Here is a 17,482-nt window from a genome sequence, read left to right as displayed (position 1 = left end):
GCTTGCCTGGCTGGTCCCCAAGATTGTCACTTCCCCCCAGTAAATCTACAGGGCTCTGGAATTGTTCATTAGTGTCCAAGATAAAGAGAATGGGTTTGGATAAAATTGGACCAGCCAGTAGAGGGTTACTTAGGTTTTATTTTTGAAAAAGCAAGTCTTATCTGGCCCATCCCAAGGGGATCCTCATCTTCTCTCTGCCTTCTAATCTTGTTCTCAACAGTGTGCAAAGCTGTGGTTAAGCTTATTACTGTTTCCTCACCATTAAATCTTGTGCTGTCTTTAGTATTTCAAAGGATCCTCTTGCTGGAATACTTTAGGGCTCAGACAAGCCTGGAGCAAAGTAGTTTGGGGACAGAGCTGAACAAAGAAAAATAATTGTCAAAATACCATCTTATCTATGGAGGATTGAAATTCTGATCCATGTGCAATTCATCACAGTGATGGATTTCACCCAGGCACAAGGGCTTTGGTTAGCATCTTCATAAGAGCCAGCAGAGCTCCAGGCACCAACCCCTGGCTCACCCTTTCACTGGAAGGAGAAAAGTGCCCATCTCAAAGATTTAAATGTATCGTTCTGCCCCAGGTATGAAAAAACAAATGCCCATCACAGACCTGACACCAAGTTCGAAACATTTCAACTTTCACAATCCAGTAACTTTTCATGGTGAGGGGATAAAATGCTTTGCAGCTGATCGATACCCTGGGGTCTTATAACCTTATTTTAAAACTCTGTAGACACCGTCAATGAGGTTAACTCTGAATGCTCAGGGCCAAGATCCAAATGGAATTGGCTGTTTTATACATAATGCTGAGTGAGGAAATCCATCAGCTTTTGGCCTATTCCATCCCCCAAGTCAGATTTGATGTATTGAAATCTCCTGCTTCCTTAGTCTGCAGCTTAATTACCTAGAACTTATCTCCTTTCATAAACTGTTAGACACTCAGCCCAGTGTTTTGGTACTTTTCAAGGTTTTTTATTTTTAAAAGCTGCCTGATGGTAGGAGGAAAATTCTTATCTACATTCAGACCCAGTCTTGTCATAATTTTCAGGCTGGTAAGAAAGATTTGATAATCCCAATAAATGCAAGGTGCTCTCAGCTATCAGCCAGCATCAGAGTATTCCTCTCTTGACGGCATCCTAACTCTTACTGGCAACCCTACCGAGGGAACAAGAGCTGCTAAATATCATTGAAGTAAATACTCCCAAAAAGAGCTATTTGCTCTGCCAGATTGCAAATGGCATTTCATTTATCTTACAAGTAGAAACAACACTGATCTTTGAAATTTACCCAAAAAGTACATTAGAAGGTCAAAAAGAAATCTTTACAGTATTTCTAAATTGCCTTTGTGAAAGTGTTAAAAAAAATAATGGTTATCACTGTTATTGTTAAAGAGGACTTAGGTCAAGTTCTGGTCTAATATTACATCCTTATCCTCCCCCTTTCATCCCATCTCAGTTTCTATAATTGTTCCATTTTTCCCCTCATCTTCTCCTGAACTGTTTTTGTGGACCTATATGCATTCTGGTTTTCTTCTCAAAGGCAGCAGCCGTTTAAAAAGTCCAACCAAGTTTATGTTTGAGTTTTGATAATAACAGATGCAGCACTGTGAACAGACTTGCATTGTCCTGGCCGTCAGCATCTCAAGTACAATGTCCAAAGGGAAGATGGAATCATCTCCTCTAAGGCACCTTATGAAAGGAATGGAGATGACTATGGAGGCAAAGAAAAAGACTAATCTCCTGCTAAGGACTTAATTACATTCCTCTTGGTTGAAATCACCAAATTAACTAATTGTCACTCTGTTCACATTAGAGCAGTGGATTTTTCCCCCTGTTCTATTATTCTAATCGGTTTTTGGATGTCAATGTTAATAGCGGTGGAATTCAACCTCAAGCTACTGAGGGCTCACTGCAGGTAGGGGCATTTTCAGGGTGGAATTTAAGGTCCTCAGAAGAATCAATTCATAGGTAAACTGAAGAAATAAAAATGGCATACAGGAAAGAAAAGTGCGAGAGGACCACTGCTGGCTGTACTTCACAGAAAAGGAAGATGTCCCCTTCCCAAGTGGGAAGGCCGTGCATAGTGAGAGGCTGCTCTGAGGTGTGCCAGCTCCCCAGGCCATTGCTCTTTCTGCAGCAGGGTTGTTCACTTGATCCATGGAATATTGCCTCAACAAACCAGCTGCCCCTGTTTGCCTTAATATTTCCCAAAGCAAGTTTGATGGCAACCTTGGGACTGTCTGGGACTGGTAATGGCCCCAGGCTCTGAAATCAGGTACCCTGAGCTCAGATTCCAGAAGCTCTTACTCATTGTTTGATCTTGGGCAAGTCACTGTAGCTCCTGTATCTGAATCAGTGAAGTAAAGGTTACAGTGGCCTTCTCCTTACAGGGCTGTGAAGTGAAATGAGAAAACGCATGTTGGGATGATCACAGTCCCTCAAGAAATACCACTTATTATGCTTATTAATCATTTAATAATCATTAATGCAACCCATGGAAGATTGACTGATATGGAAGTTACAAAATGAAGGACTCCCAAGAGCATGTTCAGAAAATTAATTAGTAATTATGAAAGAGCTCCTTTTTATGTTCTGCTGAATTTTCAAGTCTCCCATGTTATGTTAATCCAGTGTGGAACCAAAGAAGAGATAGGAAACACTATTAACTGTTTAGCTAATTACCAGGACACATCACTTCTGAGAGCAAACAAAAAATTAAAAGAAGACCAAAGAAATAGAACTTCTATTGATCCCTGGGGATCTGGGGACAGAAACAGAAACTGTGGAAGACCAAAGATTATAAATGAACTTTTGAAGGAAATGGTGGCTCATGGTTCTAAGTTGAACGAGCATTGAGCTTTTCTGCTGTTGGCTGAACATCAAGAGGAGACAAATATGTGAGTTGTATGTGGAAATAACAATGATCAAAACATGTGTCTATAAATTACCATCTCAGCGCTGGGTTCTAAGACAGCTGACACTGTTATCCATAAAGATATTAGATTATCCTGAGAGCAGTTATTATAGGAGAAAAAAAATCAACTGCTCCAATGTGAGCTGTGTAACAATTAGGCAAATCTGAAATTTCAACTGAGAGGAATTTAATTAAGGCTCTAATAGCTGATTAAACTCATTTAGATCTGCTGGCAATTGCCTCTGGTTACATAAGTAACCCAAGAAGAAAGATTTCCATCTCTTTCTTATGCTGTGTTTAATTCTGCTGGACTCATAGGTACAATCCTTTAGGTGCTTCTCAAAGTGTGGTCCTTAAACCACCTAGAAAAAAACAACCCTGATCCCCATTGAAAAGTCAGGTTCCCAGGCCTCATCCCAGACCTACTGATACAGACACTCCTGAGATGTAGGCATCTGCCTTCTTATGCATCTCCCAAGGAAAGGTTCTTATTCATGCTGAAGTTTCATAGTCCCACCACCTTAGACAAATTGAATTTGAGAGTTCATTCCAAGGTATCAGGTACATTATTTCAGTATCTAAAAAGAAACTCTTAGTGTCACTCTTCCATTGGCCATCTGTTACCCCAGGGCATTGAAGACAGAGTAGATTTGACCCACACCTGCTTCTCAGCAGTTTCTTTGTAGAAGAAACTGAATATACCCTACAGGGGAAAGGTGGGTCAAAGGTGGGTGAAACCAATGAAACATTTGGTTTCAACAGACTCTAGCTGTATTTGGTGAACTTTAGCTTGGCTCTTGGTTTAAAAAAAATTCACTGGACTCAACTGCAAAGTACTCTAGATAGAGCACATTTCAACTTAATATCAAGCTGTGGCTCAAACATCTGTGTTGTAGTTTCCAGATCAATCAAACTGAAATCTGTGTTTGGTTTCAAGCAACAACCCAAGACACAAAATTACTTCTATATAAACCTGCTATCAGCTTGCTTGTGTATTAGATTTGCATGCAGAGGCATGGAAGTGATGCTAATCAATGATGCTAGTTATGCTGAATATAGACATTAAATCATTTTAAATTTCCTTCACGGCCATTTATCTTGCATCCTTTTGAAGATTTTATATTTCAGGTGGAGAGAACTTGGCCTCCTGTTCATGGTTTTTTTTCTTTTAAATTCATCTTCCTGAGGAGTTAATTACTCATTTTCTCCAGCTTGGAAGTAAATCACTGCTTATTATCCAGAGTGAAATATTTTCCGATGTTTTGCACACGTGAAGTGTTTGCTTTAAGGCCTGTTTACACCTTGATTATGAAATCACCCAGTGAGCTAACTGGGGCCAGTCAAGCTAGAACATAGAGAGTGTGAACTCTGCTTCTTTCATCAGTTTTAATAAATTTCCTTTCTGATTTTTAATTTTGCAACCCCTGTTGTCTTGTCTCCAAGGAGAGGAGCTGAGTAAACAGGCCATTTTCCACTTTTAACTTTAAATTCTGAGTAAAAATTGATGGTATGCTGCAGTCTGAATCGAGTTCAATTTAGCAAATGTTTATTGAACTGGCTTGAGGGCGAATGCTATAGTGTATCTGATGTGGGTCACAGGGTTCCAGAAGCCTGGCCTGGCTAATTACTCAGCAGGATGATAATTCAGTGCTACCTGGGCCATCGCTCCCCACTTCCATACAATTATAAAATTGGTCTCCAAGTTCTTTTCATCCTCACACTTTGGGATCTCCTGAACTATGCTGGCCTCACCGGTGTGGCCCAATATCAGGCTCATCCAGATTAATGCAACTGCCTCCTAATTCACCTCTCTGCGTTCGCGATTTTTTAGCCATAAACCCTGTCTCTGCACTGTATTGGGAAGAAATGTTCCAATACTTCAGATCAATTTATTCCTCCCCTGATTAAAAGTCTTCAGTCATCCCTACCCTCACCCCTCTACACCCTTCAGTTGCCCTGAGGATAAAAATAGAACCTGTGACAAGCCACACCTCAACTCTGCTGGTCTGGCTCATATTTGAAAGTCACTTCCTACAGGAAGCATCTTTTGGTTCCTTCCAGATCAGGAAGCTGTCTGCTTCAGTGATATCCTGTGCTTACCCCAGCAAGGCAGTCATCTCACTTCATTGCCATTGAGCTTTGACGTCTCTCCAACCAGACTGGAAACTCAGGATAGGGACCAGGCCTGGATCTATTACAGTTGTAGCCCCAAAGTTTCCTGCAGTGCCTAGCACAGGGTAAGGTGCCTGTGTGTTGAAGGCAAGGAATGAAGAGCAAGAGAATTCAAGGGAAAAAGAAAATGTTCTGGAGGCACACAAAGTGCAAAATGAAATCTAGCTGGAGAATTAGGTTCTATGGGAGAAGTGATATTTGAGCTGGACCTGGAAACAATGGATAGGACTTCAGTCTGTGAAGATGATAAGGTAAAGAATTTCAAATAGAAATAGTGCAGGCCAACTGGGTGTTGTTCAGGGTGTGTGTGGTGAGGAATGAACACTAGATGCATCATTGTGGCTTAGCAGTGTGTGTGTGTGTGTGTGTGTGTGTGTGAGAGAGAGAGAGAGAGAGAGAATGGGTGGAGGTGTGAGTTTATGTGTGTGTTGGATATGTGTGTATATGTAGTTGTGAATGTGGTTGTGGATATGGGCGTATGTGTGTGTATTGTGAGTTTGGATAGTTATGAATGTAAGTATTTAGGTGTATGTTTATGTATAGGTTTATGTATGATGCAAAGGTATGTGATCTATACACATATACATACATATACCTATATGTATATATACACATATGTGAATATGTGTAGGTGTCGGTGTATGTGTGTTTTGAAGGTGAACATGTTTTAGTGTGAGAGTATGTATAGGGCATACAAGAGAGAGAAAAAGCTAAAGAAAATGATAGATAAGGGAGAGTGTAGTGAGGTTAGTTGGACCTATGTAATAGGGTTCTTTTTAAAAAAATCCTCACCTATATGTTTATTGATTTGAAAGAGAGAGGGGAAAGGGAGGGGTCAGAGAGAGAGAGAGAAACATCGACATGAAAGAGAAACATTGGTCGGTTGCCTCCCACATGTGCTCCAATCAGGGATCTAATCTGCAACCTAGGCACGTGCCCTGATCGGGAATCAAACCCACATTTTGATGTATGGGATGATGTTCCAACTAGCTGAGCCACCTGTCCAGGGCGTAGGTTCCTTTAATTTAAAGGGGAGTCTGGATGGGCTTCTGTAGGCAGAATGCACATGGAAAGATCTGAGTAGGGGTAAATCTGTGATTTTGGTGTTTAGATACATGTTTTCAGGGGGTGGCTTGGGGAGACCAGGAGACCAGTAATGAGGAAATTTTAATTGTCTCTTGTAAGCATTTTATGAATAGATCAAACAAATTCAAACATTCATATTTCTTCGAAAGGAGAGCCACACACATCTACTAACCTAATTTCTTTCAGCCTTTTGCAGCCTCTGTGACATATCTCCAAATTTATCCAGACACAAAGGGGTAAACATTAACTTAAGAAACAATTTCTAGAAATGAAATTATCTTTGCTCTGAACATTTCAAGAAGTAATCACTGTCCTTTCACAAAACACTTCCTAGGATCTAAAGAGCAATTTGTTTTCTTAAAAACCCTGTATTTAAATTTTATTAATAAGAATGGATAAAAAAATCATTACAAAGTTAATTTCCACTTTTTCTATTTCTTTTAACAAAACAACTTCTCTTTGTCCTCAAAACTTCAGTATACTTGCTGAAAACACTCAAAGGTTTATCACCAAAAAGCAGTTTATTTTGAAGATAAAGATTTTTTTTGTCTTCTCCCACACAGTCTGTTTGGGACTGTTTTTAAGTGCAAAAAAAAAATTTATGATAGAGATAAAAATTGTCTGCCCTCACATTTTTCTTATATATAAAGTGTTTATTAGAATTAAAATAGTACTAAAAATGGTGCCTAATACATAAGTGCCCAGTGAATGTCAATTTTTATTATTATAAGAGCTCAAGTAATGTCATCATGACTTTATTGCTCTCTTTTTCCTATTTCTTAGCTCTACATTTAATTGCTGATTGGTTCTTCTTTCATGACCACCCTATCCTATTAGTCCCAGCAAAACTTCCAGGGAAAATTCCCATTGACTCAGCTTAGGTCATTCCTTAGGGTGCAAGATTCCATAGCTGAGGCACATAAGGACACATTGATCAATCTACTTGTACTTTCTGACTATGTTCATTCATTCCACCAATAACTACCCATTAAGTCCCTCCTTGTGCCAGGCCCTGATTTAGAAGCTCAGGACATGGAAATCAATCACTATATATATAAAATCTCTGCTAGACTGGGAATTATAATCTAATGAGTAAAACAAATATGTAAGCACATAGATTGTTGAAGTATAATGTTATTAAGCAAATGAAGATTAGATATTTAAATCAAATTAAGGATTTGTGAATGAAATGATATGATGGCTGGGATTTTCGTCAATTTAGTATGGGAGAAGTGGGTGGTATATAAATGAAACAGGACTGCCCGTGACTTAGCAATTAGTAGAGCTAGGTAATGGAAATACAGAGATTCATTCTACTGCTCTACTTTTGTATGTTAAATTTTTTCATAATAAAAAAGAAAAAATAAATTGAGGTAGCAAATTACTTTCACTTTTAGGCAGGTAATATACAGAAATAAGTTTATGATGACTTCCATATATCTTTTTTCATTTTGACTAACAGACTATATTAACTTTGAGGGTAAATATCAACTCCTTACGGAACAAACAAGGCTTTGCATCTTCTGCCCCTGCCTTCTTGGAATACTCTCCCTTCCTCTACTCTCTCTTACTCCTCACCCACACATCTTAAATTTGCAATCTCAGTTTGAGTGTCTCCTCCTCTGGGAAGTCTTCTGTGATTTCTTTCCCCCTCTTCCCTCTCATAGATGCAGTTTTTCTTCCTCCCAGTTTATATGATGTATACTTTCGTATGATTATTTGACTCATGTGTGTCTTCCCAATTAGCATAAAAATTCCATGCAAGTGATTTGTTGTTTTCTCTACAGTATTCTTAGTGTCTAGCACAGTTCTTGGTATCTATGAAGTGAATGAATCTGTTAAACCTGTCTACAAACACTAGACTCATTTATAGTCCCTTGAAATGGGGATATAGGAGAGGAAAGTGAAGGATGTCTGTTCCCCCCTGTCTGGTATATAAAACCTTGGAGTGGGATATTTGGTATTTGGCATGGGAACCTATTAGAGGAGTCTGTCAGACTCAGAGAAGTAGGTAAGAGCTCTCAGGATCTAGGGGAATGTTTACACAGCAGCTTCAGTTCCTAATCAAGTTTTTCCATCCTCCTTGGCTGACTCATGAGTGCTTACTTAGACATGTTGGGAAGGGAGAGAAAGAAGATTTAGGAAGTTATTACACTCTGGGAACTCATAAAGCTTTGCAACCTCTCTCTCCATGAGTCAGCCTTGGGCTGGAACTTTCTCCTGCCTCCTATTGTGTAGGGTATGTGATATGGTCAATGACATCACCAAAGATCTGCTAGCTAAATAGTCTTTGCCTCTATTCATGAACTCTTGGGACACTAGGGGTTGCCTCTGAAGGAAGGAAGGGTCTTAGAACTATCGTATGCTTAGTGCAGATCAATTAACAGAAGGACAAATAGGAAAACACCTTTGGATTCAGACAGCTCCATGCTATAGCTCTGGTTCCACCACTTACTAGCTGTATGTGTTTGGGCAGGTCATGTAACCTCTCTGTGCATCAGTTTTCTGAATTGTAAAGTTGGAATAATAATCCTCACCATCTAGGATTTTGGGAGTTTAAGCTAAATGGTGATATCGGAACATTTCCTGACCCAGAAGTGCTCTAAAGTGACATTGTTACAATTATAACATCAAATGCTATGGTGGAGACAGGTGCAAAGTTCTATATTACTAGGAAAGATAGGAATGCCTTTAAAGATTATGTGATACTTGAACTACATCTTAAATGCCTGCTGCTACAACAATAACAGCAGCTACCACGTATGTTATGTGCTAAGTCCTATGCTTAATGTTTCTTGTATCTTTTTGGCTCATTCAAATCTCACTATAGTCCTGAAAGGTGTATTCTATTGTTATCCACATATTACAGATAGGGAAAGTGAATCTCAGAGAGGTTAAATGACTTTCCTAAGGCTACTCAGCTAATGAATGAAGCCAGGATTAACGCTTCATTCTGTTTGACTCCAGAAACCATTCTCTTACCCACTGAAATACTGAGCCTGGGGTAGGGGGGTAACGGGGGTGGGCAACAAAGGAGGGAGTTGGTATAACATATCCCAAAAGAAAAAAGTTGGATATCTCTTTGTCTGTGCATATTTATTATTATTGGTTTGATCTTTGACCTGAAGCCAACTGATAGTTCCAAGAAGGAGGAACTGTTCTATTTTTATCCATCACCATTCCCAGGCTGGTGCCAGCTCATAGTTGGTGTTCAATAAATCTGTGTTGAAAGAATGAAGACTTGACTGGGTTCGATATTCTCCCCAGCTTGTGTTACATGTCACAGCATGGGTGCACGAACATATTTGTTTGACCAAATTACTCTGCTCCCCTTCCTATCTTAAAAAGGAAGGTACCAGTGAAGCTGGACAATTTTGTCACTGGCCACATTGAATATTCCTCTATAAACAGCAAAAATTTTCCAGTCCAAATGATGAGGTCATCTTAGACAGCACTGACTGCCTTCTCTCCCTTCCTCTTTACCTATCCTGGTGTCCAGAGAGTCTGAATTCTCTTGAAGGGCCTGAGATTCATTTCTGGTGGCATGTTCCAGCGGGAGAGGTGAGTGGGTCATGGAACACAGATGAGCCTGGACTTGGCACTTAGCATTTCAGATGAGGTATTTTCCTTGAGGTTGGAATTACAAATAAAGAACTGACCTGCCGTGTCAAGCAATTGCACGTGGGAGCAGGAGGAGGAAGGGGAATGTGTGATGTTGGGGGCAGCTCTCTCCCATGTGCATGTGAACAGTGCCAACAAACTGTCAAATAAAATTAAGGTTCAAACATGCAGCCTTCAATTTGATTTCACTAAGATGCCAACTGCTGCTCGGAAGGAACAGAGCAATTCTATTTTGACAGGAGTTGATGTATACTAAGCAGAGGTCTCCACTCTGTGCTGGATTAATAAAAGTTCACCTTAATTTGCAACTGAAATAGAACCATATCTGAGCTTGAAGCAGTGCTTCTAACTTCTCACCTGCTTTGTCCCCTTGTGTTCTCTCCCCCTAATCTTCCCTCCACTCCATCTTCCTTTCCCCTTTCCTCTGTTTCTTTGTATAGCAATTTTTTTTTTAATATTCCTTTTTTCACTGCCTCTATTCTGTACTTTAAAGGAAATGTATATGGTCCTTACTCTGGGCCAGGCACTGGACTATATACTTTTCACAAATTGCCTTATTTAATTCCCACAACATCCTAGCAAGTATGTGGAATCGTGCCTATTTACAGATGAGAGACATATGTTCATAGGGACTAAGAACTTGCCTGAGGTTGTGTAGCTAATAAATGACAGAAGTGGAGGTTCAAGCCCAGATCCCTCTGATTCTAAAAGTCTGTGCTTTTTTCATGACATCAATGATCCTGAACTCCGACAGGACTTTGGAGTCACCTGGGGAACTCTAAAAGTATCAGTGCTTAGGTAAAACCCCTGCGATTTAATCATTCTGGAGAGCCCATGCACTATGTTCTCTCTTTGTCTCCATTTTTCTTAGCGTGTAAGCAGATGCGTATGTGGAGGTAGGTAATGGAAAAACCCTCAAGATGGATGGATTCTTCTCCCATTCCTCTTATGGGGAAAAACTTGTCTTTTTAAAAGTCAGTGGTGCAAGAAATCACAGGCCTGTCTTTGTCTTTATGATGCAGGTGGGCAAGTGGGAGAACCAGACGCTGAGCCTGAGGCACGCCGTGTGGCCAAGGTACAAGTCCTTTTCAGACTGTGAGCCAGATGACAACCACCTGAGCATTGTCACCTTAGAGGAGGCCCCTTTTGTCATCGTGGAAGACATAGACCCGCTCACTGAGACGTGTGTGAGAAACACTGTACCATGTCGAAAGTTCATCAAAATCAAGTGAGTTGGGGATGTTCTCAATTGAACGTGCCCAGTCCTTTAAAATGGCATGTATCATTGATAATAACAAAATCTATAAAATAATAAAATGTAATAGAAAACATGCCTTGTCGCAACAGATATAATAGAATAATAGATTTTTTAAAAGACTTAAATCAAAACCACTCCAAGTGGTTTGCATTATTTAATTTCAGTAACAGTAATACAGGTAAGTGATTTTGACATTTTAAACATGATAAAAACTGAGTTATGGAAAGGTTAAGAACATGTTTAAAGCCATTCACCTTGTAAATGGAAAAGACAAGACTCAAATACCAGTCCAGATTCTTTTTTTTTTAGGACAGGAAAAATAATTTTATTTATTTATTTATTTCCCTGTGGCATTATTATTTTTTTAATTAATTTATTTATTTTTTCAAATACATTTGTCTCTGCCTAACCCCCACCATTATGCTGAATTAACCCTCTCTTTCAGTTTTTCTTTAAACAATGATTTTCTTTGTCTTTTTCTGGCCATACCCCTCCCCAAACCCTGCACCTTCCACTTCCTTTCATCTTTTTTATATTTCCTGGATCCAAACTTTTCAAAAATTTTCTAAACACCTCTCCATCTAGGAGCCAACATACACTTTACGAATGACTTTCTGATGTGACCAGGGTGGACCTGACCTCCTGGCAATTCGCTAGCTCACCAGCAGCGAGCGAGTATCACGTCTATGTCATTTCCTCTTTTATTACAGTTGAAGAAAGAACTGACTTTTTAATCAGAGCCTCTGGTGAAGGGTTCTCCCTAATGTATAAACCTTTTGGAGAAGCATACAGCTTTATGGCCAAGTCCAAGGCCCTGATTATTGTCTGTGCTAATACCAACATAAACAAAAATACCACCCTTGTGGATTCACTAAAGCAAAAGGCCTACAGTTGGAAGGAAATCTACCTTCTTTTTTCTCTCTGAGTATTTTCTGATCACCTCCTTTCACCTGGCTAATTCTTGCTTGTTCTTTAAGTCTTAACCACTCCCTCTCCAAGTTGAGTTAGTTCTCCCCACTCCAGCAGTACTCTGGATATGTCTCTGTGCCTTAGTTCAGGCTGCTTTAACAAATTATCACAGACTATGTGGCTTTAAAAAACAGACAATTTCTCACTGTTCTGGAGACTGGAAATCCAAGATTAAGGTCCTGAAAGATTCAATATCGGGTGAGGGCCTTCTGCTTATTGTCTTTTTCTCTTGTGACAAAAAAAGAAGAAGCAAACTGCTGTCTCTTTTTATAAGGGCGCTAGTTCCATTCATGAGGGCTTCACCCTCATGACCTCCCAAGGTCACCCTCCCAAATACCATCATATCGGGGATTAGGTTTCAACATATGAGTTTGAGGGGACAAAAACATCCAGTCCATCCCAATTTATCTCTGTCACCGTTTTTGTGGCTTATAGTTGGGCTGTATTTCCCCCTGGATTATTAGCTGCCTAAATATAGGAAATGTGACTGACTAATTTTGGTGCCCCCAGTGTCAAGCACAGAACATGATGTACTGGTTTGGAAGATGCTTGGACAGCTGAGTAAAAGGATACTTTTCCTCTCACGTTACAGATTCCAACTTCAGTTATTATACAAGATGCAAATCTCCAGAGCTCAGCTCTTGAGATAAAGATAATTTTTTAAAAATATGATTGCTAAATATATTTTGAAGGCACATTTTGGTTTGGAGAAAATTTTTTTATCAATAAGCAGCCACTTCAGAGTTGAAATTCTGAGTAGATTATTCAACAAATAATGATCAGCCTTTTTGGAGTTGTCAGCCTCTTTGAAGTTCAAATTTTGAATAGATTGGTCAATAAATAAATACATGTTAAGCAGTTTATGAGTAAGACAAAGTGCTTTGGCATAGGGGCTGCAGCAATGAGAGAAGACTCAAGACAAAGATCTTGCAGTCATGGAGCATACACAGGTAAAAACAAATCAACCGATAAAAGACCAGAGCAGCTCCACATTATGATAAACCCTTTGCAGGGTATAAAGAAAGTGGTGTGATAAGAGGGTAGCTTAAGTTGTGTGAGGCTCCCTTGGTTCACACAAGTAAGAATTAAGGTGACACATAAAGGATGAGAAGGAGCCAAACATGGGAAGAACGAGGGGGAAGCGTCTTCCAGGAGGAGGGAACAGCAGGTGTAAGTAAAGGTCCTGAGGCAGGAAAGAGATTGGTGAGTTTTGGAAACAGATGGAAGCCAAGAGCAGCACTACAGGGTGACGAGCTGGGGAAACAATGGGAAAGTTGTCAAAGGAAGTTTTGATTTCAGTGGGTGTTCTTTGAGCAGAACTTGGTCAGATGAAGAAAGTAGAAGAACTGGCACAAAACAAAGAGTATAACCTCAACGGGGCACCTCCCTTATGATAGCAATGCCTTTTCTATCTCCATATGGTCAGTAAGTAGGGCCTCTTGTGCTTCACAATCAAAAATAGGGTTTAAAGTCTTTCAAATCAGAAGCTTTAGAGATAAAAACAATAGATCACCAAGTCTTGAGTTACATTTGTATAGAGAAAATGAGCCCCCAAATAAATTACTGTGTTTGAAAGAAATGACTTTTCCACTGAAGAAAATAAACCGATGGACATGTTCAAATTCACATTTTTGGTTCCTGTGAAATGATTTGCAGCTTTCCTTTTGCCATTTGGGGACATAGACAAGTTTACTGTGCATCTAGGTGGCATTAGTCTTTGTTTTACCAGAGAGTGAAGAAAATACTAGGATCCACTAATCCGAGTAATAACACAGCTTGAATCAATTGAATTTCTTAAAGGTAATATCCTTGAGGCAGGCTGATTGGTTCCAAAAAAGACTTGTTCACCAAGAAAATGCATTGTATGTGTTTTCTTGGTGACATTCTCCCAGAGAAAACTCTTTGTTTCTCACTTCCGGTGAATGGTGGAGTCTTGAGGGCACACAAAGGTCTTCTACAAACACAGATAATAGGAAATGAGCTGAGAAACCAGACTTTTCTTCCAGCCTGCTAGTTGAATGTTAAGGCATGAAGAGAAAATTGTTAAGGAGAAATTGTCTGGCCTTGCTATGTAGATATAAATGGCCATACTATCAATTATCCCCCCCCAACTGTCATATCATTGGGGATAAGAGAAGAGATATATATTTTAGGTGCTTATGTGAGAGGTGCTTCAGATACTTTATTTTATCTTCTCAACTGTCTTGCAAGGTAAGTTGCAATCTGGGCGGCCTTCCCAACTTACAAACAAGCAATCTGAGGCTGTGAGTGAAGTGACTCATCTGAGTTTTCGGGGTTGCTAGCAGCAGACCCAGGATCTGAAAGCTGCTCTGTCTGACTGGTATGGTTGTGCTCATATCCACTGGCCACACTAGGAAACTGTGGAGCTGAAGAATTGGATATCTCGGGTCCTCATCCTTATATATATTTTTATGAGTCACCTTTTATTTTGGGAGATTAGACAGAGCTGAGAGAGAGTGCATTTGTACCATTTCTCAGATGTCTATATAGTTAAGTCATACCCTCTCCACACACACACACACACACACACACACACACACACACACACACACGGACTGTGATAGGAACCAACTACAAGTTCCCCATTACAAACTGGTTGTGTTTCCATAACCCCCATGATAAATTCAAGTGTTGCATTTGCTGCATGTCTTCTTTGTCCTGTGACCCCAGAGTCTAGTTCCATGTCTTGCACAGAGTAAGTACTCAGTGGGTGCTTGTTGAGTAAAAATGTACCAGTGACTTAGCATCTAGAAATAACTTAGTATTAGGGGACATGGAGAGATAATTAACTCCTAAACTGGTTGAGATGCCTGGTGAGGCCAAAGAATCATATAGGTCACTATATGCCTGCGACCCTGAATCTTAAACCTGGGGCATTTGTAACTCTTGTCCAAACTCTTCTAGGAATCTTGACCAGGGGAAGGAGGAGGCTGGGATAAAAGAAGCAAAGAAACAGAGTGAGGGAGACACGAATGGCAAGAGGTGGAGAAGAAGTATTGATGCATGGCCTATAGTGGCCAGGAAGAAAGAGAATTGGATTTTGACACATTTTTTCAGAGTCACAGATACCAAGAAAGAAATCATATTTGGATATGCCATTAATTTAATGTGCTTATAGCAGTTGTAATTCCAGCCTGACCTCTGCTGCTGTGGGAAATTGGTGGGGGTCAGGAAGATACCTACTTCCTGTTACATTATGGAGTTGGGTCCACCAATGATCATATGTAAATGTATAGAGATGTGGCCTCTGATGCGCCCCCAAGCTGAGAGTCACAGGGGCAGAGGTTACCCAGCCTCTAGGCTAGAAATAAAGTCTCCATGGTGGTCTGGCTGGCAGAAGCAAGTTGGATGAGCAGAGATTGGGGACAGGATAGGAAAGAGGCAATGGTGAAGACAGCAATTCAGAAGAGGTGATCTGTGACCCTGGGATAAGATAACCATTGAAATAAAGATTGCATTTTGCCACCCACTTTTGTTACTCACAGTTATATTATCAAGTCTATTTATATTCATGGGTATAGATGTAGCTATACACCAATGATGCTTGCTGTATGTGCATCCAATTATATATGCAGTATATACTCACTACAGATAATTTGGTGGGAGGGGACTAAAAATATAAAAATGAAAAAACCATGTCTCAACATTCAAAAATAGCTAGGCTTCATATTTTATTGTTTTTCCATTCAGATATTTCCTAAGCTTATCTGTTTTTATATATTTATGATTACTCTGTTACGTATCACTATGTAATCTACTTTTTCATATGATGTGGAAACATAGGAATTTTCTTATTATGGTGTTGGATTTCTCTAAACATCATTTTAGAGTTCAGGTAATAGTTCAATGTGTAGATGTGCTAACAATGAAATGTCCAAACAGAGCAACATATCTCATGACATACATGACCCAAATTCAGAGAGTTGAGCTAATGGAATCCACAAGTGCAAGGTTGAATCAAGTGTATTGCCCAGAGAGGTCTTTATCTTCCTACATCCTTCCTTCACTCTTAAAGGCATTTCTGATGTTTGTGGGTGCCCTTTGAGTATGACTTGCTCATGTAAATAAAGTAAGGTGGCTGGTACAAAGCAATGAATGTAACCTTGGTAGCCTATGATAGTTTTAAGACAGCTTTTATAGCACTGTATTTTAATAGAGATTTTTTTTTTTCCTGATGAAGGACATTGCTATTTGATAGTGTCACATTTTACACTTCCTGCCATGTAGGTAGGGCAGGAAAATGTGAATAAACGAGCCTTCCTTTGGTAGATGACTCAATTGTGAGACATTAAATCCATGGCCTCAAACAGGAGGCCTCACGTCTCCTGATTCTTAGCTGAAGTGCTTTTTCTCAGTAAGGAAAGCACTCTTCCTAAGCCAGTCACCCTTACATTGTCCCTCTGTTTGCAAACCTCTATCTGCAATGATAGGATGCAGCACAACTCTCCACCTGCGAATTGCACATCCTCTTCCACTTTCTAGTAAGTTTTTATAGTTCAGTTTATATCAAATAACTAAACTCTGGTCTAAAAAGGTTACATATGTCATAAACTTTTAAAAATAAGAGATAGTAACTTTAGTGTATAATGGGGATAAAAATTCCACCTAATTAAGAGAAATGTCATGGAGATTAAGCCAATTATTAGTACAAAGCATTTAGCACAGTGCATAGCCAATAGCAATTACTCAATAAATGTTAGCCATTGTCATGATTACTCTCATAATTAAGAACACTTTCCACTTTTGCTGTCATAAACTCACTGCATACCCTTGGAAAAGCCACTTCCTCATTTTGAGCAACAATTTCCCATGTGAAAAATAGCGGAAGAGCGTAGCTAATGATAGTGAACAAATTTTCCGGTACTAATAGTCTATGGTCTTGGGATTTTTCTCTACAGTAATTCAACCAATGAGGGAATGAATGTTAAAAAGTGCTGCAAAGGTTTCTGCATCGATATCCTAAAGAAGCTTTCCAGAACTGTGAAGTTTACCTACGACCTTTACCTGGTGACGAATGGGAAGCATGGCAAAAAAGTTAATAACGTGTGGAATGGAATGATTGGTGAAGTAAGTTACCTTTTCATATCACAGGCTCTCATTCAGACTTAGGCCGTAAGGTCTTCAGGGATGTGGGGAGGATAAATAAAGGTACTGTGCTTTCTTGCCTTGCATCCAGGTGGTCTATCAGCGAGCAGTCATGGCAGTTGGCTCACTCACCATCAATGAGGAACGTTCTGAAGTGGTGGACTTCTCTGTGCCCTTTGTGGAGACAGGAATCAGTGTCATGGTTTCAAGAAGCAATGGCACCGTGTCACCATCTGCTTTTCTAGGTATCTGAACTTCATAGTCTCTATTACTTTCCTACAATGAATTGTGGTCATTTTATCTTGCTTGCTCAAAGGATGGCACCTAGATAGGAGCTGGTTCAGTTCCATTTAAC

General features: G+C 39.7%; 1 protein-coding gene across 1 annotated transcript in view; it reads left to right on the top strand.

The window, feature by feature from the left end:
- GRIN2A (glutamate ionotropic receptor NMDA type subunit 2A) overlaps nucleotides 1–17,482 on the top strand; it is a 366,398-nt gene that overhangs the window by 281,012 nt on the left and 67,904 nt on the right. The window contains exons 4-6 of the mRNA XM_054589568.1: nucleotides 10,817–11,022; nucleotides 16,941–17,109; nucleotides 17,219–17,372. Coding sequence (XP_054445543.1) covers nucleotides 10,817–11,022; nucleotides 16,941–17,109; nucleotides 17,219–17,372 — 529 coding nt within the window. The remainder of the gene's footprint in view (nucleotides 1–10,816; nucleotides 11,023–16,940; nucleotides 17,110–17,218; nucleotides 17,373–17,482) is intronic.

Source organism: Pteronotus mesoamericanus, unplaced genomic scaffold (assembly GCF_021234165.1).
Source record: "Pteronotus mesoamericanus isolate MK-2021 breed Mesoamerican mustached bat unplaced genomic scaffold, CSHL_Meso_final scaffold_167, whole genome shotgun sequence".
Lineage (NCBI taxonomy): Eukaryota > Metazoa > Chordata > Mammalia > Chiroptera > Mormoopidae > Pteronotus > Pteronotus mesoamericanus.
This window is presented reverse-complemented; position numbering and strand designations above follow the sequence as displayed.